Here is a 23585-nt window from a genome sequence, read left to right as displayed (position 1 = left end):
TGGGCGCATGTTCGCCAACACTTGAAGGGTCGACGGCTTTCTGCTGCGACACTGATCCTTTCATTAGTTGTATATGTATATAAAGTAACAGATTCCACAGCACTAAAAATCCTAAAATCACTAACAGTACAAGTGCTACTGCTTAATCAAACATCAAGGGCAATTAACATGTAAGTGTCTTACGTTTACCACGAGTCAAAGGTGAATTCATGAATATATATTTTTAATTGGAATGTATTTGATTGGGATTTCTATGTTGATGTACAGCTGTATAGAAGTGCGATGTTGGATGAACTCTTCACAGAGCAGACAAAGTGTGGGTGGAAACAGAGCAGGTGGAACCGCTCTGTGTCGCTGCTGTCGCTTCTGTCCGCTCCTCAGATGATCGCAATCTGCTGGAGAAACAAGTCTTGCACCGCCGGAACGAAACGCGTTCACTAACTTCATGTATTAGTACACCGAGCCGAGCAGTAGACGGATGGTTTTGACGCATATCTCCGCTTAAGAACCCTGACGAGCCGGTGGATCGAGTTAACCAAGTCGTCTCCTATTTCAGCCGTCGCTGTGCCAAGGACTTGTTTGGAGGTTGTGGTCGAGGAATGAAGTCTGTTGCCTGCTGATCGTCAAGTGGACTTAATTCATGTTCTGAACTGATATTTTTCACACAAAACCCAATAGCATAGCCAGGGCGAAAGGAGCTGTTCTGTTCTTCAAGTACGCGCAATGGGGTGAGTCCACGACACGCTTTGATACATGGATCACTTTGATACATGGATCACTTTGATACTTAATATATAATCACTTTAATACTTAAGACATGGGTCACTTTAATACAGATCATTTTAATACATGGATCACTTGGATACATGGATCACTTTAATACTTAATATATGGACCACTTTAATACTTAAGACATGGATCACTTTAATAAATAGATCATTTTAATACATGGATCATTTTAATACATATATCACTTTGATACATGATGGATCCCTTTAATACTTAATATATGGATCACTTTAATACTTAAAACATGGATTACTTTGATACATGGATCACTTTGATACATTGGGTAACTTTAATACATGTGTATGTGGCTGTGGTTTTCTTTGAATCCCACTATCTTAAGTTCTTCCTCGTATTATTGGTTCTCGGAAGCCTTCAGTCAATTTATGACTTTTCAAGTATGGAAGAGTGGGGCTCAGTTAAGTTGAATTAGGATGGTGTTCATTAGTAGGCCCTATAACATAACATTCCGTCGTATTCGAGGGCTGGGGGGCGTGTGTCTGTCAGAGCAGGGCTGGGGGCGTGGCTGTCAGAGCAGCGTTGCTCCGTGTGTGATTGTGGTTCGGAGGTGAAACCACCATCGTGTGTTGCAGTGTGGGCAGCGGGTGTTATGCAATCAGCAGGCTCTCACTGCGCAGCCTCCAGCAGGTCTAATTAATGTCCACATCGCTCTATCTCGCGTGTGTTGGATGTCATTTTTAAAGCGCTCTGATAGCAGTTCTTTATTCGAAAATCTTATAATTAACTATAACTCTTCAAAACTTCCTTAAACTAGTTTTATTTATATATATATACATTAATTTTCAATTTATTTGATTCCAGCAGTTTATGTTTCCTAGTGCCATGTGTTGTTATCCAGGGCCGCTCCTGCACCCTGAAAGAGTCTGGACATTATATATCGCAACGATTATCACTACTCTATGATCCAATTAATTCCAGTCTATGATCCTGTGTTTGCACCAACCCTTCTAACACCGACTGGTTCCATCTGTAGTCCACTCAGCTACCAGGTTTGAGATGGAAATGTACTGCAGATATGTGTCTTGGGAGAAGGGTGAGGTGAGGGTTAGTTCTTTGCGGTGTTTCAGGAGGGTGAGGGTCAGGTTAGGGTGAGGGTTAGTTCTTTGTGGTGTTTCAGGAGGGTTAGGGTGAGGTTTAATTCCTTGTGGTGTTTCAGTAGGGTGAGGGTGGGGGTTAGTTCTTAGCAGTGTTTCAGAAGGGTGAGGGATAGTTCTTTGCAGTGTTTCAGTAGAGACATGGCCAGCCAGCCAAGCATCATGTCTGTCTGGTGGTACCAAGCTCCTTTCTGAACAAGCAATACATTTGAAGTAATTCATTCCCTGGTTTTATTTCGATTAAATCATACCAGCAAAAATAATATCAAAACAGTATTGGGCAATGATTTAACATCTGAGGTAACGCTGACCTATGACTGGAGAAGCCCTGGTAACGCTGACTGAGGGAAAGCTTCTTGATGACAGGAGGGAGCCCTGGTAACGCTGACTGAGGGAAAGCTTCTTGATGACAGGAGGGAGCCCTGGTAACGCTGAGAGGAAAGCTTCTTGACAGGAGCCCTGGTAACGCTGACTGAGGGAAAGCTTCTTGATGACAGGAGGGAGGGAGACCCTGGTAACGCTGACTGAGGGAAAGCTTCTTGATGACAGGAGGGAGCCCTGGTAACACTGACTGAGGGAAAACTTCTTGATGACAGGAGGGAGCCCTGGTAACGCTGACTGAGGGAAAGCTTCTTGATGACAGGAGGGAGCACTGGTAACGCTGACTGAGGGAAAGCTTCTTGATGACAGGAGGAGCCCTGGTAACGCTGACTGAGGTAACGCTGACTGAGGTAACGATGCCTGATGACTGGAGGAGCCCTGGTTACTTCGACTGAGGTAACGCTGACTGAGGTAACGCTGACTGAGGTAACGCTGACTGAGGTAAAGCTTCACACGCTGCTCGCCGACTCTAGTGGAGATCGCACTCCAGCGTGTGCGATCCCAGCCGACTTAGTGAGGGCTGGCTGCTCAGAGTAAGCCGGCTCAGAGGCCTTCACTGAGGCCGGCTTCATAATCTGCCGGCTGGTCAGCGGTGGCACTGCGGCTTTACCCTCATTGATTAGCTGTTCTGTCACCTCCCATAGTCTCTCGCTCGCTCTTGCTGCTGCTGCAGGTGAGGGTGGTTCTCCCAGGGTTCCCCTCACCCTGTGGTTCTCCCAGGGTTCCCCTCACCCTGTGGTTCTCCCAGGGTTCCCCTCACCCTGTGACCTGCCAGAGGGAGGGGGGATGCGGGGGGAGAGAAGGTGCTTCTCATGATGAATAAAGGAGTGGTGGGGGTGGGGTGGGATGGTGGGAGACGGTTCCTCAGCAAATGGTTCAGGGTTTGTGGACCATCTGCTTCACGCTGCGGCTCTCCCTAGTCCTCCTCTCTCCCCCTCTGCTCTCCCTAGTCCTCCTCTCTCCCCCTCTGCTCTCCCTAGTCCTCCTCTCTCCCCCTCTGCTCTCCTAGTCCTCCTCTCTCCCCCAGACTTGTGTTGCATACCTGACCCCCCCCCCCCCTGCATTGCACCAGAGGCAGTAAGGGAAGATACTGTCGTCCGTGTGTCTCAGCCCGGTGGAGATCCCAGGTGAAGGGAACACAGTGAAGCAAACACAACATCGTACTTCATAAGTCACTGATATCCCACTGCATGCGTTGTATGCGAGAGGTTTCCGTCCCTCTCCATGATTATTATATATGTATGTGTGTGTATATATATGTATATGTATAGATAGATAGATAGATAGATAACCCTGCAGTGTCTCTTGTTTCCCCATCAGGCAGCCCCTCCCTGGTGAAACATGTTTGGTGAGCATTAACATTGGAATGTGAGGAGGTTAGGAACGTGAAGAATGTGTCACAATCTCTGATGAGACCGCCTCACTTTCTATCAGCTACAAACAGTTACAAGCTGAGGATATTACGCTCTGCATGCATTACTACGAGGCAGAAGCATGTTCCTGATGACGATATAACCCTTTCACCTCACCCTCACACCTCACCCTAACACCTAACGGGGGGAAACCCCCAGCTTCATACTAGTCTTCAGGCAGCAAGCTATGTAGACCTGGGTTACCCTAACATGGGTTAACGTAACCCTAACCTGGGTTACCCTTACCCATATATAGGAGTCAATAGGCTCACGGTAGAGTTAAGCTCCCTTGTGTTGTCGTGTGTGTGTGTGTGTGTGTGTGTGTGTGTGTGTGTTGTGTGTGTGTGTGTGTGTGTGTGTGTGTGTGTGGTGTGTGTGTGTGTGTGTGTGTGTGTGTGTGTGTGTGTGTGTGTTAGAAATGTATTGTCCCCTTTGGGAAATTGTTCTCAGTGAAAAGACAGATACACATGACCGTTAACAACAATGACATAAAAAACAAACAACAAAAAGTAAATAAAGATAAACAACCACTGACAGGACAAAACCCCCAAAGTGTGTGTGTGTGTGTGTGTGTGTGTGTGTCCGCCCGCTTTTGTGTGACAACAGTGATCTGTATAATGGGTTTTGTTTCTCCCCAAAGCCGATCAGTTCTGAGATGAGGATAAAAAGGGTAGCCCATGTATGTAGCTTTAATTTGTATGAGGGCCTTAATTCCAGTGGAAGTAAATGCTTTAATAGCCTCTGGCTTATACACTATTTTCTAACTGTCTGATTAACAATATGCTCCCTGTAACTCAGGAATGTTGGGATTATTAAACCTGTTTCGTCGGCTTCTCGCCAACATAACTCATTCATTGCTTTCTTTCTCAATACTGTACAATATTTCCCTCACTTGTCCCAAATGTCCTCTTAACTACCCAAATTCTTCTTTGTTTTACTGATTAAGACAAAACAAATCCAGAATGCAACTGTGACCACCAAGCTGTGTCTCTTCAGAAGGACTAGCTGCAGAACAGCAATGGTTCTTATAGACTGATGGGTGCATGACTAAATGATTGATTGTGTCTGTCTGAGTTTATATAGTTGTTGTGAAATAGGAGAGCACTAGATGAAAGAGGAGACAGAGAGCGTCACACTGCATCGAACACCAAGTATTTCCATAGTCATTCGGTGCACTGAGAATGAATCTCTCTCTATCACTATGTTCACTCCCCCCCCCCCCCACTGGTTCCTTGGAGGTCGCTCCTCTCTTGAAGAACAAACAGAAAAAACACACCTTTTATTTGACGCTAAGGAAGTGAGCTGACTCACATTCTGCCCGCACTAGATCTTCCAGTTTGCATCACAGTGCAGACATCTTCTGTCCAACAGAAGGTTGACTGACGTGTTTGAGACCTAAGGACCAGAGGGCTCCATTGAGGCCGGCCACGGGGCCCTGAGGCCACGGGGCCACGAGGCCACTAGGCACTGAGGCCACGGGGCCCTGAGGCCACGGGGCCACGAGGCCACTAGGCACTGAGGCCACGGGGCCCTGAGGCCACGAGGCCACTAGGCACTGAGGCCACGGGCCGTTGAGGCCACGGGGCCACTAAGCACTGAGGCCAAGGGCCGTTGAGGCCACGGGGCCACGAGGCCCTGAGGCCACGGGTTCAGGTCATTCAAGATGTGGACCTCCGATCCTCAGAAAGACAATGACAGACTTCTTTCTTTCTTTCTTTCTTTCTTTCTTTCTTTCTTTCTTTCTTTCTTTCTTTCTTTCTTTCTCTCCTCCTGTGTTCTCCTCCTCCTGTGTTCTCCTCCTGTGTTCCTCTCCTCCTCCTCCTGTGTCTCTCTCCTCCTCCTCCTCCGCCTGTGTTCCCTCCCCTCCTCCTCCTCCTCCTCCTCCTCCTCCTCCTCTGTGTCTCTCTCCTCCTCCTCCTCTGTGTCTCTCTCCTCCTCCTCCTCCTGCTCCTCCTGTGTTCTTCTCCTCCTCCTCCTCCTGCTCCTCCTGTGTTCTTCTCCTCCTCCTCCTCCTCCTCCTTCTCCTGTGTTCCTCTCCTCCTCCTCCTGCTCCTCCTCCTCCTGTGTCTCTCTCCTCCTCCTCCTCCTGTGTTCCCCTCCTCCTCCTCCACCTCCTGTGTCTCTCTCCTCCTCCTCCACCTCCTGTGTCTCTCTCCTCCTCCTGGGTTCCTCTCCTCCTCCTGGGTTCCCCTCCTCCTCCTCCTCCTCCTCCTCCTCCTGTGTCTCTCTCCTCCTCCTGGGTTCCTCTCCTCCTCTTCCTCCTGTGTTCCTCTCCTCCTCTTCCTCCTGTGTTCCTCTCCTCCTCCTCCTCCTGTGTCTCTCTCCTCCTCCTGGGTTCCTCTCCTCCTCCTCCTCCTCCTCCTCCTCCTCCTCCTCCTGGGTTCCTCTCCTCCTCCCCCTCCTCCTCCTCCTCTCCTCCTGTGTCTCTCTCCTGCTCCTCCTGTCCAGGGAGCAGCCCATCTTCACCACCAGGGCCCATGTGTTCCAGATCGACCCGACCACCAAGAAGAACTGGGTTCCTGCCAGCAAGCAGGCGGTCACCGTTTCCTACTTCTACGACAGCACGCGAAACAGCTACCGCATCATCAGCGTGGATGGCTCGAAGGTGCGTGGGTTCACATCGACCAGGTCTCCTAACCAGACTCAACCAAGGGAGTATCGGTTGAGAAACTACCCGCTACAGGAAGCCATATAAGGGATAAAAGTCATCTGATTCATGGAGCCAAAATATAATGCATAGAAGGATGTAACATAACACGTCTGTTAGCCAGGAACCTCTCCGTTCATTTTCCCACAGGGCGCCACCAACGGGCGTCGACACAATGAAACTGGATGCAATAGAGTGCAACTGGTTCCAGTTGCACAGCGTTCTGGTTCCAGAAGTAAATTTCCCCCTTAATCTTCTCAGTTTACTATTCATAAAGATACAGGGGACAGGGGTTCTCAAAGTTTTGACAGCTGAGGGCCAATTTAGGAACCCAAAATTTGACTGAGGGCCGCCAAAGGAAAGAAAATTAGGCGGGAAACGCCGTCAGCATACCAGTGGTGAGAAAAAACATTGCACCGTGGACCTCTGGGAGTGAGGTCAAGTGAGGTCTAAATCACGAAACTGAGGTTCATCCTTTCAAAGTAATGTACAGTCGGATTAAAACTAACAAATGTAACAGGATTTAATTGAATGCTAGAGAGTCGACTTTTCTCTTTATAATTTTTCTTTTTGTTTAAATTAATATTGATATAATAAAAAAAGAGAAAAACTTTTTATTTTATTTTTTATTTACTTGCATCTGTATGTCATTGCGGGCCGCCAGGAATGTTTCTCCCGGACGCCATTGGCCCGCGGGCCGCACTTTGAGAACCAATGCCCTAGGGTTAGGTTTATGGAGGGAGGTTTAGGGTTAGGGTTAGAGCTAGGCTTAAGTAGGATTAGGGCTAGGAGTAATCTTATGGAGGGAGGGTTAGAGCTAATCTTAAAGAGGGAGGGTTAGAGCTAGTCTTAAGGATGGAGGGTTGGGTTAGAGCTAGTCTTAAGGATGGAGGGTTGGGTTAGAGCTAGTCTAACCTAAGCTAGTCTAACCCACCCCTCTAGTCCTCTAGGGCTAGTCTTAAGGAGGGAGGGTTAGAGCTAGTCTTAAGGAGGGAGGGTTAGAGCTAGTCTTAAGGAGGGAGGGTTAGAGCTAGTCTTAAGGAGGGAGGGTTAGAGATAGTCTTAAGGAGGGAGGGTTGGGAAAGAGCTAGTCTTAAGGAGGGAGGGTTAAAACTAGTCTTAAGGGGGGGGGGGGGGTTAGAGCTAATCTTAAAGAGGGAGGGTTAGAGCTAGTCTTAAGGATGGAGGGGTGGGTTAGAGCTAGTCTTAAGGATGGAGGGTTGGGTTAGAGCTAGTCTAACCCAACCCTCTAGTCCTCTAGGGCTCGTCTTAAAGAGGGAGGGTTAGAGCTAGTCTTAAGGAGGGAGGGTTGGGTTAGAGCGAGTCTTAAGGAGGGAGGGGAGGGTTAGAGCTAGTCTTAAGGAGGGAGGATTAGGGTTAGGGCTAGGGTAAAGGAGGGAGGGTTGGTCCACAGGACCTTGTCTGTACAGCCACGGTTGTGCTCTAAATTTACTCCTATGTTCTCCAAGACTTGACGGGGCTCACCACCCCAGCAGACGCTGCTGCTCGCTGCCCATCGTGCTCCTTCCTCCAGCAGATAGAGGGTAGCGTGTTTCCATGGCGATTGAAGGCGATCACACCACGTGCTGGCGATGGGAACCTCACACTGAAGTCCACCAGTCGACATACAGCACAACTATGTATCTATCTCACACACACTTTCATTATCAACGATGCTAGCCCTGTTACCTTTATGCTGTGATGCTCCTAGGAGCAGAAACAGAGTGATAATACTTAGCTTCATGTGTAAGAGCTCCAGAATGTGTGGTTGAAACCGACGCTCCACTATATCACCCAGACAGGACGACTATTTAAAGGGTCCCCCCCCCCCCCCCCGGGCTCCCGGGCTCCTCAGGGTTAGGGTTAACGGCTAACCTTAACCCTAACCCTGGGGAACCTTACCCTCAGTCAGGCCTGCTCCTCTGCTCCTCCTTGCTCCCACTGGCTCCTCCTAGCTCCTCGTTGTGGCTCTGCTCCTCTTAGCTTCTTCTAGCTCCCTGTTGTGCCTCTGCTCCTTCTCTGCTACTTGATACACAGTCCAACTCCCGGCCACAGCAGCTGCTCCTGTCAATCGCTTCTTTCTCTGACGTTCTCTCTCTAGCGTACAGCCTCGCTCTGACTCTCTCTATGTCTCTCAGTCCCTCTCGCTCAGACTCTCTGCCTATGTCTCTCTGTCTCTCTTTCTCCTTCACTCCCACTCTGTGACTTGCTCCCTTACTTCTCTTAGTCATTTGCATGCCCACACAATCCCAGTGTCTGAAGTGTCATTTATGTATTTCTTTATCATTTATTTCCATGTCTTTGTATATATATTTTTGTCTTTATATAACTCTTTCCAACTATCCAACTTAATATTCATATCAGGCCTGCAGGGTGACACCGCCTTCAGCATGTTTAAAGATTCTGTGGCCGAGTGACCCTAACCCTAGTGACCCTAACCCTTACCCTAGTGACCCTAACCCTAGTGACCCTAACCCTTACCCTAGTGACCCTAACCCTAGTGACCCTCACCCTAGTGACCCTAACCCTAGTGACCCTAACCCTTACCCTAGTGACCCTAAACCTAGTGACCCTAACCCTAGTGACCCTAACCTAGTGACCCTAACCTAGTGACCCTAACTGTTCGCACTGTGTGCTTAGGAACGACTTGGTGAAGTGTGTTTTGCAGACACCTCATTCAAGAGAATGTGGGGGCGTTCAAGAAGACTGGAGACACTTGTTCATTTCAGCACTGCTGCTTTCAAAGCCATGTTGCCGTGGGACAATAGAATCACTGTGATTAAAGTCTCTTTCTGTCACCTAATTGTAAGGGTGACTTGCACATCTTTTGGGGTGTGTGTGTGTGTGTGTGTTGTGTGTGTGTGTGTGTGTGTGTGTGTGTGTGTGTGTGTGTGTGTGTGTGTGTGGTGTGTGTGTGTGTGTGTGTGTGTGTAGCCATGGCTGTGTCTGACTACATCAGTAAGCTCGGTTAGATCAGCTGTTATGAATCCTGTTTAGTAGCAGCTAATAGATGCATGTAATCTGATGCTAGGGCAGATGGCTTCTACCAGCCACGACCCTGCGGATCTACAACAGCTGACTCACTACATTAGCAGATATTGATGAAGTCATTTGAACTCTTAGGTTACTGGGTTAGCAATGGCAGGTATGTGTTGATGGGTTTGGGTGTGTGCGTCCCTAAAGATTTATCCGGTTGGTAAGATCGGGTAGCTCTTTGTTTGGATCTGTATATACTGTGATCATGGGTGCATGAATGGACATAATTTATATCATTATATATATATAGATAGATAAATATCATTGGGAAAAATAAGGTGGCTTCTAAATTGATGATGGATCCATCTAGTGGTTGCAGAGTCTGCACAAATAGTTATTGTTGAAGTCAATAATTAATAGTAGGCTACAGACTCTACTATGATAGCTAGATGTGCACAGAGAAGTCCAGCCCCCCTTGGGTTATAGTAATCCAATCCGTCAGTGGAGGAATGTTAATATGCAACTAGTGGTGTTGTGTTGGTAGGAGCATTGGGCCCTCATACGTTAAGGGCTTGGTTGAAGCTTTGGACTGGGTAGGGCTGGTCTTTGAACCAAGGAAGAATGAGTCTGTTCTACATTCGCACCACATTCTCATGCTATCCATAATTAGCAAGTGAGGATCAAGGTAGCAAGTTTTATACCAGATCAAAATCAAACCCTGAATGGAGGGTTCATGTCGACTAAACACCAAACCATGATATTGTTATGCTAAGTAAAAAGCAAACCATGAAAGGAAGTTTCATGTTATCTAAATATCAAACCGTGATGTCCTGATTCTTCCAAACAATGACATCAGTGCCCTGTACTACGAACCTCGCTGAACATACCCAGGCTTTCTTGGGAAAGCCTTGATCGACAGAGACGCAACACGGGATCAGAGTTAAATGGTACTACGAAGCTCACTTAGGATTCGATTAGTCGAGCCAGGTTTTCCGCTTTAGGTTTAATGCGCGTTTATGTGAAAGGGGCGTTTGTCGCATCATTTTACTCACCTTTAAAAATTGGATAGATCAAGCAGTCGATATAAAAGCGTGTAACTGAAAAGCTTCTGCATATTGTCTATAAAATAAATGTGCCACGTGCAGAATTGTCCGCCATTATCCCAATAGAATGATGCCTAAGCAACGTCCAACCTACCTTATTCTATAATTCAGGGAATTCACTTTAAATACACCCTATATAAGAAATGTATTGCATAGGTTTTCAACTGCTGAGAGGTAGCGGCGGTGGCGTAGTGGATTAGTATAAGACCGAATGCCAGTGGCCGGGGTTCAAATCTCGCCGGTCTATCCTCATGCCTTTTACCCCCATAGATGTCGTGCCAGCAAGGCCTTGAAAATATGGGTTCAATCTCGAAATAGGCACAAAAATATAATTCCATAACCTTCAGCGAATAAGCATTCCATTTGCATGAGAATTGGGACTTTTTAAGCTTCACACTTGGGGGTCGAACCCCCCGCCCAGAAATTTAAGACTGGTCCTACAAGATCAAATAGCGAATACCCTCTGATGAGAACCTGTATCTCTCATAAAAGAATATTCTCAGGCAATGCCAAGGGATCGCCTCTGTCTGAGAGACCCCTGTACGATACGGGCTCCAAGGTCCACGGGAACACCAAGTAATGGTGACGCCATTGTCAAAGGTGGGGCTAGGAAGCTGCGCACGCTGATCTAACCCAATAGACTTGGCTGAAAACCTGTTCCCGACCAGGTTTGGTTGAGAGCAGAAGTCACGTAACATAACAGGTTTCAGCATTGTTATGGATGTTAAGCAATACATCCTCTAGAGGGCAGTGATTGTTGTGTGACAAATTACCGGCATCGACAATCGCAAACATGGCATCTGTGAGGGAGATGATTTTGCTTTGTGTTATCTGAAATCTGCCAAAAAAGGCGCAAAAAGTGTAGGTCTACACGGCGGTGGCATGTGATACCTCTCACCAACAAAAAGATTCTCTCCTCAAAATTTTGCACCATTTTAAATGAACAGTTAGGCCTACTCATTGCCAAATCAGGTGAACAATAAAATAAAAAGGTAAGGTAAGGTATATACATATTTGATATGTATATACATATCAAATATTATGCTACTCTCTCTCTATTTTCGCGAATGGTTGGACTTTTTCCATTGGTATTGCTCTGTTTCTCCCGGAGCAATCCGGAATCGTAAGCTCAGTGCCGACGGACCCACTGACGAACGAAACGAACTTCGGGACCGGACTCAAGGGTCCCTATCCGTATTAATCGTAAGGTGTGAATGGGCCTTAACACTAAACCCATTCTTAGGCTTTCTCCACGGTCTCGGGCATTTAGCTTTAACACGCTTATATTGTGTCTCAGAACCCATTTGCGAGTCATCCAGTCAATGCAGATGGGGGGCAACTCCCAGACCACAGCAGCCTCTAACTTAAATCCTATCTGCTGATAAAAATGACCTTTTCATAAATTGTACAGAGTTTCAGAGTGTCGCAAATTCATCATTCCTCTCCTTCTTCTCCTTTACAGGTGATCATCAACAGCACCATCACCCCCAACATGACCTTCACCAAGACCTCCCAGAAGTTTGGCCAGTGGGCCGACAGCAGGGCCAACACAGTCTTCGGCCTTGGCTTCGGCTCAGAGCAGCAGCTTGCGAAGGTTGGTACACAGTCGTTACTATAGAGGAGGAGAACGTTAAAAGATCAGAAGATCTGACCCAGATCCTTGAACAGCTCAGGGTTCATTTCAGCTCTTCAATATAATATATTATAATTAGTGCTGTCAGTTAAACGCGTTATTAACGGCGTTAACGCAAACCAATTTTAACGGCATTAATTTTTTTTATCGCGCGATTAACGCAATTTTTTTTTTTCTTTGACTCAAAAACAAAGAATTAATAGCCTGACTGCTATGTTCAAGGCAGTATGTTTGCATATTCATCGTTTAATTGCGCTATAGGCTGTTTTGATCAGTATATGCCAATGTTGTTATCAATAAAAAAACATTTGCACAAGGCAAGCCGATGCACTTCTCCATGTTGTTAAGAGCATTAAAATGAGAAAAACTAATGGGACAAAGAAATCAAGGGATATTGAGTTAACTATTACATTAATCGCGATTACATATTTTAATCGCTTGACAGCACTTATTATAATTATTATTGCAAACACAAGTGGTCAATTTGGATTGGATTCTGTTCAATTGCTCCTGTTGTGTTCCTGTTAGTTTGCTGAGAAGTTCCAAGAGGTGAAGGATGCGGCGAAACTGGCCAGAGACAAATCTCAGGAGAAAATGGAGACATCAAGCAATCACTCCCAGGTAGCCCTCAGTCTGATCACCCGCTTCTCCTGACATCACCCTGATCTCATGACATCACCCTCCTCTCCTGACATCACTCTGACCTCATGACATCACTCTGACCTCATGACATCACCCTGACCTCATGACATCACTCTGACCTCATGACATCACTCTGACCTCATGACATCACCTGACCTCATGACATCACCCTGACCTCATGACGTCACCCAGCTATGGACCAGCATACCATCACAGCCTTCCCTCTAATGCAGATAAGAACACAAAGCTACTTTAAGGATTTAATGAACGTTAAGTAAGGCTTAAATGTGCGAGGAATTTTAGCAGTTATATAGCATACTCTCTTTAACATGTATTTTTAACTATTATTAAAATTATGACAATGAAAAAAACACATGGTCCTGGTAAGGTTGTTTAAGGCCATTGTGTAACTACTATATCGTTACTACTATAGTGTTACTAATATAGTGCTACAGTGTCACTATAGTGTTACTACTATAGTGTTACTGTTACAGTGTAACTATAGTGTTACTATTGTAGTGTTACTGTTACAGTGTTACTACTATAGTGCTACAGTGTTACTACTATAGTGTTTCTACTATAGTGTTGGTTGCATTGTTACTGTTAGAGTGTTACTACTATAGTGTAACTTACTACTATAGTGCTACAGTGTTACTACTACAGTGTTACTGTTACAGTTTTATGGTTACAGTGTTACTTCTATATTGCTACAGTGTTACTATTATAGTGCTACAGTGTTACTACTACAGTGTTACTGTTACAGTGTTATGGTTACAGTGTTACTACTACAGTGTTACAGTGTTGTGATTACAGTGTTACTTCTATATTGCTACAGTGTTACTACTATAGTGTTACTACTACAGTGTTACTGTTACAGTGTTGTGGTTACAGTTTTACTTCTATATTGCTACAGTGTTACTACTATAGTGCTACAGTGTTACTACTACAGTGTTACTGTTGCAGTGTTATGGTTACAGTGTTACTTCTATATTGCTACAGTGTTACTATTATAGTGCTACAGTGTTACTACTATAGTGTGACTTACAGTGTTAGTGTTACAGTGTTACTACTATAGTTGTTATCAATGTTAATATTGGACAGAGAGGTGAACGGTTAGAACAGGGGCTCACATTGTCGTCTGTTCCTTGGCCCGTCAGGAGTCGGGGCGTGTGACCCCCTCCAACCCCTCCACCCCCCAGGCCTCCAGCATCAACGGGACCGACGATGAGAAGATCTCCCACGTGGGCCCCGAGGCTGCCTTGCTCATGAGCGAGAACGACCGCCTCAAGACCGCCGTGGAACAGAGGTAGGAGGTTAGGGGTCACAGGGTTGGGGGGTCACACAGGGTTAGGGGGTCACACAGGGTTAGGGGGTCACACAGGGTTAGGGGGTCACGCAGGGTTAGGGGGTCACGCAGGGTTAGGGGGTCACACAGGGTTAGGGGGTCACACAGGGTTAGGGGGTCACAGGGTCAGGGGGACACAGGGTTAGGGTGTCACACAGGGTTCGGGGGTCACACAGAGTTTGGGGAGCCCCCAGGTTGAGACAAGCCGCCGGCCGTGCTCAAGCCCCCCCTCTCCTCATCACCACAGCAACACCAACGCCAAGAAGTGGGAGACGGAGCTCCAGACGCTGCAGGAGAGCAACGCGCGGCTGGAGGACGCGCTGACTGAGTCCTCGGCCAACGTGGAGAGCTGGAAGAAGCAGCTTAGCGTCTGCAAGGAGGAGAGCGACGCTCTGCGGGACAAGGTGGGGCTCTCCACTCCTCCCCGACACTGCAGCCCTAACCCTAACCCAACTGTGCAGCTCTTTGGTGGGCATACCGCCCCTTGGTCTGTACTGACGTACCGTTAGTCTCTTCTGAACACACATTTTCCCTTTGCTTTGGTGGTGGTGTTGAGGGGTGGAGGTGGTGAGGGTGAGGGTGGAGGTGGTGCTGGTGGGGGTGAGGGTGGTGCTGGTGAGGGGGGGTGCTGGTGGAGGTGAGGGTGGTGGTGAGGGGGGTGCTGCTGGTGGAGGTGGGGGTGGTGGTGATGGTGAGGGTGAGGGTGGTGCTGGTGGAGGTGGTGATGGTGATTGTGGGGGTGAGGCTGGTGATGGTGAAGGGGAGAGTGGTGGTGGAGGTGGTTATGGGGGTGATGGCGATGCTGGAGGAGGAGGCTTGGTCGTTGTCTCTGACAGGAGACAGCAGAGCACCACGTCAGTGTATGCCTTGAAAGGTTTCCTACTTCATCCGGATATTTCTTCCTAAATTGGGGAGTGGCTCTATGCTGGTTTGATGTAAAATAAAGATAGATATGATTTGGTAGTAAATGGTTTTTGTTCAGTGATGCTGTTCTCTCTTGTATGGAGGCGGAGGCATGATTTCAAATGTCTGATGTTTCACAAATTCAGAGCAGAAGGGCTTCTGATTGGCCACTCTACTAGTTTGTTTATGAATATAACTTTTACGAGTTTTAGGGTCGATTTACTTTTTCTACTGAAAATTGTTTCTACTGAAACAATTAAAATAGTTTCTGTGTAACGAGGGTCACAGAATGGTTTGTTTTGTTTTTTTAAGAGAGGTATTGCTGTTGGGGGAAATGACTGTATCGGTATTCTATAAAATATAAATAAATATTCCCCCTCAAGATTCACAATAATCTTAGAAAGACTCAGATTAGTCTATAATGCATAAACACTGATTCAATGCATGACTAAAATAATAATCTCTACCTTCTGATCCGTCTCTCAGTAGAACTTGTGAACCATGTTCTCCTGTGTTGACTTCAGATCAGTGAGCTGGAAGCCCAGTGCAAGGAGGTCAGCCTGGAGCAGGAGAGGAACGCTCAGCTGACCGCCAAGGTGCAGGAGCTGGAGGCGGAGCTACAAGACAAGGAACAGGTGAGCGGAAACGTACGCCCTCATGGAGGCCCCTCCCCTAATAGGGGATGAGTGTTCTCTGTAGCCTCTAGGGTTGGGGGGTGAGTGTGCTCTGTAGCCTCTAGGGTTGGGGGGTGAGTGTGCTCTGTAGCCTCTAGGGTTGGGGGGTGAGTGTGCTCTGTAGCCTCTAGGGTTGGGGGGTGAGTGAGTGGTTGAGATTCACCCCAGCTGGTCTGTTGGATATTGGGAATTAACAGGAGGGGGGCCAGATGATCATTATTCATGCATCATTATGAATCATTATTAGTCAGACGAAACAGAATAATTGTCAAAATGATTTTGACGGATTTGGAAGGAATTGATCTTCATAAACCATATAAAGTGAAGCTAACTAAAAGTGGAACTATTCGAGGTTGGCTGGACATTATTACTTTATGACCGACTGACCGAGCAGTAGCTTCAAGACCTGGAAGATAAAGTAGGAGGTGCTTGTTGGATTGATGTGTTGGATGGGAGACTGCAAAGCGAACAGTCTGCTTTCTCGCTCTGCTACAATAAGGTGAGCATGAAGGAATAATGGCTCCCGAGTGCAGCCTAAAGCAGTACAGCAATCATCACTTCAACTCACATGTTCCTTAGGAGGATCTGAAAATCTCCAGTATTCTTTAATGGTATTATAGTTGTATACATAGCCCTTCATAAGAAACTCAGATTCATGTCTTCCTCAAGATGCCGACAGATAAGAATGCAGATGTGAGACTCTGAACCGGCAGAAGCTCTGAGCTAGAGACTCTCCTGCTCCTCACTACACCAGCGCCGTTCTGTTTAGTGTGTGTTCAGCTCTAAGGAGGTGGTTCTGGGGTATTGTGGAGGTGAAGGGGGGAGCTGACCGTCTGAATGTTGTCTTCTCCTAGGAGCTGCAGAACCTGCGGAAGCAGGCGGAGATCATCCCTCAGCTCATGGCCGAGTGTGAGAGCATCACCGATAAGCTACGGGTGAGTCCCTCATCGGCTCAGGAGTGTGGATCTCCAGAAGGAGGCATGCACAGCAGGGACCTTCTCCTGCCCTGAGAAGGGAGAGCTGGCAGCCCTGTTGTTCTTCATGGAGACAACAAGTTGACACTTTTCACCAACATGTTGAAGGAAGCATCTTAACCCTCTTGGTTCCTCAGACAGGAACATAGAGCAGGTTGGGGTGAGCAGGGCGGCGCTCCTGAAGAAATAGATCTCACTGCTTCACTGCTCCTGCTCTTCAGTAAAGGCCAGAGTCTTCTGAAGGCTCTAGACGAGCGGAGCCTTCGGCCCCCAGCTCACACTCAGAATGTGGTAGGGAGACGCGAGCACAGAGAATGTAGTAGTACAGGAGGGTACAGACATACACAGGATGGGACACTGCACAATGGGAGTCGGGGAGCCAATGAAAGAAAGGTTTTAAATGGAGAAGGAGAAGAAAAGAGGAGAGCTGGTGCCATTATGGTTTGGGCCCGAGGGCTGGTGACATTAAGGCCATGACACACATAGTGCAGAATTACTGATGTTTGGATTGTTTAGGGTTAGTTGGCCTGGTAGTCAAAGGCTTTAAATGTTTGGATACAGTCTTTCGAGTTTAAAGTCAAGGACCTAAGCAAGTTTATAGGGGTCGTTCCTTGGAGTGCAAATATTTTTATTTTAAACACATTACTAATCTAAAAAGTTGTATAATCGTACCTAGCCTTTATTTCTCCTGGAAGGAGACCTGATCTCTCCTGTGTTCTTCTCAGGGGTTCCTCGGCTCTCTGGTGTTTTGGATTAGTGGTGGTCCCTGGTCCTATAGAGGGCTCGGGGCGGGGGTTAGTATAGTTAGTATAGTTTGTATAGTGTAGCCTGTGAAGAGCCTTTGTGACTGTAGCTGGGACTAAGGACTAAACAAATGACATCCTAACCCTCCTAGTGGTAAATCTACCCTAACCCTAACCCTCCTAGTGGTTAGTCTACCCTAACTCTAACCAGAATCCTCCTAGTGGTTAGTCTACCGTAACCCTAAACCTTATCCTTCCTATTGGTTAGTCAACCCTTACCCTGGTCCTCTTAGTGGTTGCTCTACCCTAAGCCTAACCATAGTGGTTAGTCTACCCTAACCCTAACCTGAGGCCTCCTGGTGGTTATTAGTGATTGACCGATATATCGGCCAGCCAATATAATCGGCCGATATTTGCGTTTTTTTTAATGTGTATCCGTATTGGCCGATTTATTTTTCTTTTTTTTGGCATGATTTACAGACTTAAATTGAGACATTCTAACATTTTTTATCATCATTGTGTCATTTTTATGATGTAAAATGAGAAAAAGCTGTAGGGTCTGGCAACGAGTAGTCTGGCTGAGCGGAAATGGACAGCGTCTCTAGCGCTAGCGTCGGATTCCACCGCTACTCCTCCCCTTCCTGTTGCTGGCTTTCCCAATATTTTCTTGTCTATTACTCACGACCGGTTTAAAAACTATTAATTGATCCCATTTCAGAACACTGCTTTCAGTAACTCATTTAAACATATTTGCACTGGGAGGAAATGCCCAAAACAGGCCTAATGATTATGCTGCCGCATTGTGCGTCAACATTTTTAATAATAATACAAAAATAAAAAATGTTTTTCTTTTTTTTTTGTGTGCCAAGGAGGACCAGGACTAGGAGGACCAGGACTAGGACTAGGAGGACTAGTCCTCCTAGTCACCTGCCAGTGGTGGCACGCGTGCCTAGGGTTGCCTGGTCTACCCTTACCTGAGACCTTCTAGTGGTTAGTCTACCCTAACCCTAACCAGAGTCCTCCTAGTGGTTAGTCAACCCTAGCCCTAACCAGAGTCCTCCTAGTGGTTATTCTACCGTAACCCTAACCAGAGTCCTCCTAGTGGTTAGTCTACCCTAACCATAACCAGAGTGCTCATAGTCCTAGTCCTGGTCCTCCTAGTCCTGGTCCTCCTAGTCCTGGTCCTAGTCCTGGTCCTCCTAGTCCTGGTCCTAGTCCTGGTCCTCCTAGTCCTGGTCCTGGTCCTGGTCCTCCTAGTCCTGGTCCTCCTAGTCCTGGTCCTCCTAGTCCTGGTCCTCCTAGTCCTGGTCCTGGTCCTCCTAGTCCTGGTCCTAGTCCTAGTCCTCTTGGTCCTGGTTCTGGTCCTCCTTGTGGCCAATATGAGAAGACGCAAGAGAGATGGTAGAGACTTGATTTTGTATAAGATTGCTGTGATAATTTCTCAGCACTTTTTAACCAAGGGGAGAGCCCATTGATGATGCATCTAGAGACAGTGGATTCCTTTGGTTTACCTTTAATATAGAAGGACAGCACCATGACTCTACAAATGTCTGTTTATTTGACCAGATGCTTGTGCAGGCCTGTATGGAGAAGGCTGTGGGGGCCTTCGGTGTTTGGGTTAGGGGTGGACCCTGGTCTTATAGAGGGCTCGGGGGCGGGGGTTAGTATAGTTGTAGTTAGTTCAACCTCTTATTCACCCACGCCTCCAGCTTCATCTGCGGCATTTTGGTCAAACGCAATACTTTTCAGCCGAGTGGAACCACTGGACTATTCTCTCACCTTTTCATACATTTTAAGATGAACATTTAGTTAGAGTCCTCCTAGTGGTTAGTCTACCCTAACCATAACCAGAGTCCTCCTAATGGTTAGTCTACCCTAACCCTAACCAGAGTCCTCATAGTCCTAGTCCTTGTCCTCCTAGTCCTGGTCCTCCTAGTCCTAGTCCTGGTCCTCCTAGTCCTGGTCCTCCTAGTCCTAGTCCTGGTCCTCCTAGTCCTGGTCCTCCTAGTCCTAGTCCTGGTCCTGGTCCTCCTAGTCCTGGTCCTCCTAGTCCTGGTCCTAGTCCTGGTCCTCCTGGTCCTGGTCCTCCTAGTCCTGGTCCTCCTAGTCCTGGCCCTCCTAGTCCTGGCCCTCCTAGTCCTGGCCCTCCTAGTCCTGGTCCTCCTAGTCCTGGTCCTCCTAGTCCTGGTCCTCCTAGTCCTGGTCCTCCTAGTCCTGGTCCTCCTAGTCCTGGTCCTCCTAGTCCTGGTCCTAGTTCTGGTCCTCCTTGTGGTCTATGTGAGTAAAGCTCCCAGGAATGCGTTCCTCTCCAACAAGACAAGTCTCTGTAGAACCTGAACGTTGAGGTCGTTTTCATGATGCTACGCCCTATCCACACACACACACACACACACACACACACACACACACACACACACACACACACACACACACACACACACACACACACACACACACACACACACACACACACACAGGTTAAAACAGCCCGTAGTGGGGGCTAGGGTTGGGGTGGTTTGGCTGTGCGTCCGCTACATGAATCACAGGGATCAGCCTAACCGGACGGGGCAGTGTCCTCGCTCTGACTAACGGCCTAGCACAACAAAGGAAGAGAGACATTGGAACAACATCGGCGTGCCTTGAATACCTTCTCTCTCTCCATCCAAAGGGAAGGTCTGATGATCAGAGATGCAGAAAACACAACACAGTTGGGATGTATTCAAGCACACCATCAGTACTAAACACTACTGGGGGGTTAGGTTAGGTTAAACTTCAGTCATCATTAGGGTTAGTTTAGCCCTTCAGTAATCATTAGGGTTGGGTAAGGTTAACCCTTCAGTCATAAGGGTTAGGTTAGGGTTAGGTTAACCCTTCAGATATCAGTCATGTTAACCATTATTCACATCCAGCACCTTTTACTTACACACCTATCCCGGGTTGCTTTTAACTCACTACATTGTTATAAAGTAGGCATGTTTCGGTATGGTAACTATGAAGCTTAAGGGAGGGAATTGTATCTAACGCGTGGAGAGGAAAATACCGTGATCTACTTCAAGCCTCTGGGCTCACCGAGATGACTCTGACCATGTAGTACGCCCTGATGTAGACGATGCCCAACGTTGCAATTTTGGAAAATAAAAGAATCGTGCGTGCCCCCAGGCCATCGGGCTACTATGTTCAGGATTGACATTCTGGCATCGCAAATAATCTGAACATTAACTGAATGGTAGCTTTTGCGGTTGATGTACGCGTAATCATCAATAGATGGTGGCTTCATACGCACATGGGTATACTCAACCGCACCAATCACATTTGGAAACCTAGCAATAGCATAAAAATCCCGTTTGATTCCAGTTTGCTGATCGTTATTATATGGGAATTTAATATAGCGTTCGGAGTGGGACATTATAGCTGCCAAACCTGCTGGCATGGTTCGGCTAATACTTGGCTGGGAAATACCAGACCTGTCCCCGATCTCCCGCTGAAAGGTCCCGGTGGCCAAAAACCCCAAGGTAGAGCACACCTGCACTGGCACAGGTATTGCGTTTGATCGCCTAGTTTCTCGCCTTAACTGTGGCTCCAAAGCATTGCATAGCTCCATCAGGAGATGCCTTGGGAGACGAAAACGACTCAAGAGCCATTCATCGCTCTCCATAAAAAAATCGGCGCGGTCTCGAAAAAACTCTCTCGTCTTAGACAGAGCCAGATCTGCCATCGCTGAGACTCGACCACCTATTTGGCAAAGCTCCTGTTTATATAGACATTTGAATAAACATTTCACCTGTCACATTCTAATTATTTTCATAGCTATACTGTTTTTAATTAGGCCTGACTTTAATTGTTTGAACGGCTGGGCTAATTCCAATTTATTTAGTAATTAATACAGATGTGCAACATGGGCTACTTGTGCTACACTATTCATCAGTGAAATACCCGTATGTTGCGCCAAAAAAACTTGCGTACACGAGCTCAGACCTGACTTGAGATTTCATCGCAGCCTGCGCTCACGTTCAAATTGATAAATGCCAAGCTCAACGTTGAAATGAGCATACGTCCATTTTACGCACGTTTTCTGTCGCACGCTCGTTTGATAAATGAGGGCCAATGACTCTATACTATGTGTTTATTTGACCAGATGCTTGTGCAGGCCTGTATGGAGAAGGCTGTGGGGGCCTTCGGTGTTTGGGTTAGGGGTGGACCCTGGTCTTATTGAGGGCTCTGGGGCGGGGGTTAGTATAGTTGTAGTTAGTTCAACCTCTTATTCACCCACGCCTCCAGCTTCATCTGCGGCATTTTGGTCAAACGCAATACCTTTCAGCCGAGTGGAACCACTGGACTATTCTCTCACCTTTTCATACATTTTAAGATGAACATTTAAGTTTATTTTGATATCGGTTAATGCATTCCTATCTCCCTGACACCAGACTGCCGAGACGAAGAACGTGGAGCTGGACGGCCGGATAGGAGGCCTGCAGGCCGATGCGGATGAGAACCGGCAGAAGCAGGGCGACATGCAGGGCGAGCTCAAGAAGTTCATGGACATCCTGGACGGGAAGATTGACGAGCTGCACGAGTTCCGCCAGGGCCTATCCAAGCTGGGGGTGGGCAACTAGAGGTCAAGGGTCAAAGCATTCTACTAACCCTAACCTCGAGGTCATCCTCCCTCTTTCCCTCACCAAATGGTGTGGTCCAATCTCAACAATTAGGTTTTCCAAAAAGAATCGAAATGAACAAAATTATTGCAGAAAGTGTGGTTAAAATGTGTGGAGGGAGAGGGCTTGGCTGACTTAGGAGGATGGAGTCGTGTTCTTTGTGTTGAGCTTAACGTAGGGACCTTCCCCGCTGCTGTGTTCTGGGGAGGGGGGGCTGGGTGCTGGAGGACAGGGTGGGTGGCGGGTTCGGGCCCTTGGACTCTCGTCTCTGTGATTCCGTTTTTTTTTTCAGCCCCAGGATGGTTTGTACCAGGTCAACAAAGCCAGGCTTGCTTTATGAACAAAAGGGCTAACTGACATCCCCCCCTGATGGACCCTGACCCCCCTGAGGGGAGAACCCGGCCGAGCCCCCGCCCCCCGTCTATCTCAGGTGTTTGAAGAGTTTGTATTTAGGTTAGGATACACACACAGACACACACACACACACACGATTGAAGGTCACGAATCAAGTGCCTCCGGGCGGCGCCATCCCACCCTCCCACCGTCTCACCCCCTCATCTCCCTCAACCTCCCACCCCCCACTCTGGCCGAGGGATAACATCATGACAATGACATCATAGTGACATCACTACCAAGCAGATGTTTTTTGTGGAGGAAAATCATGTTCATCACAAAGAAAGATTTTTTTTCAACCTAACTTTCATTGTAGGGTAAAGGGAGAAGGTGCCAGAACATTTATTTACCAATGCCTCTGACATTGAGGTCAGAATCAAACGCTGGCTCAGACGTCTTATACACACAAGACAGCAATAGGATTCCAAAGGTTTGCTGCCATCCTTGAAGACACGTTTATTTGCATTAAGAGGGAAATTTGACTTATTTTTCCAGAGTTCTTCATCCAAAAAATACTAGTATACTGTATGAACCCCTTTTGCCTTCAGTGAAGTGATCAAAATACCTTTTTTGTGTTTTGCATGTTTGACGATATTTGTGCTTCCCATACAAGCTTTCTATGGGTGGTGCTGGGAATCTGTGCTGCTACAGGGATAATAATGTGAACAGGAACTTCATAGCAAGGATAGAGAGGGCTGGGGCCTTCGATCTAAAATTCTGGATTATGTTTTTCTTCCTCGTTTGATTTACAACTTTATTTATTGGTGCCTATTAAGAAGTCGTTTTTCTAGAATCAACCCTGAACTCGAACACTACCTTAACCCAAAATGTATTTCTGTGCAAATACAATGTATAATATATGTATTCATACCAGATCTATGGCTTCTGAACTTCTTTATTTTTTTGATAATAGAATAACTTAATTGCAGGACGGTGTCTGAGTATAAAGAAGGGAAATATACCGCGAGTGTAATCTGTTTGGATCCCGTTTAAATCTCTTGCTGATTGGTTGGCAGAAGCCAGAACACTTCTCGTGATCATCTCCTTTTCCCATCTCCTGCCCTCCTTTCGTGAGCCAAGTTCAACATTGTACCACAGAAATGACAATTGTTTAAAATTTAGTTTAATTACTATTGGGGGGTCTGTGTCTTTCTTTCACTTCAACTTGTGTGTGAGGGCCGAGGTCTCTACAGTACTAGGCTGTAT

The 23585-nt window shown here is 47.0% G+C and overlaps 1 protein-coding gene across 4 annotated transcripts; it reads left to right on the top strand.

Moving 5' to 3' along the window:
• Positions 1 to 5: 5 nt before the first annotated feature.
• Positions 6 to 23512, top strand: homer2 (homer scaffold protein 2). 4 transcript variants are annotated; one of them, XM_030377828.1, is made up of 10 exons: positions 3360 to 3409; positions 3603 to 3630; positions 6143 to 6299; positions 11883 to 12014; positions 12582 to 12674; positions 13853 to 14001; positions 14288 to 14444; positions 15468 to 15578; positions 16472 to 16552; positions 21759 to 23512. In XM_030377828.1, exons 4-10 carry the CDS (start codon positions 11913 to 11915, stop codon positions 21945 to 21947), a joined length of 882 nt encoding a protein of 293 aa, XP_030233688.1. In that variant the 5' UTR covers positions 3360 to 3409; positions 3603 to 3630; positions 6143 to 6299; positions 11883 to 11912; the 3' UTR covers positions 21948 to 23512. The 4 variants fall into 4 exon arrangements, with proteins under 4 accessions (XP_030233687.1, XP_030233686.1, XP_030233684.1 ...); XM_030377827.1 differs by lacking the exons at positions 3360 to 3409; positions 3603 to 3630 and adding an exon at positions 6 to 170; XM_030377826.1 differs by lacking the exons at positions 3360 to 3409; positions 3603 to 3630 and adding an exon at positions 317 to 728.
• The last annotated feature ends 73 nt before the right edge of the window (positions 23513 to 23585 follow it).

Source organism: Gadus morhua, chromosome 14 (assembly GCF_902167405.1).
Source record: "Gadus morhua chromosome 14, gadMor3.0, whole genome shotgun sequence".
NCBI lineage: Eukaryota > Metazoa > Chordata > Actinopteri > Gadiformes > Gadidae > Gadus > Gadus morhua.
The sequence above is the reverse complement of the archived record's forward strand: the minus strand, read 5'-3'. Positions and strand labels throughout refer to the sequence as shown.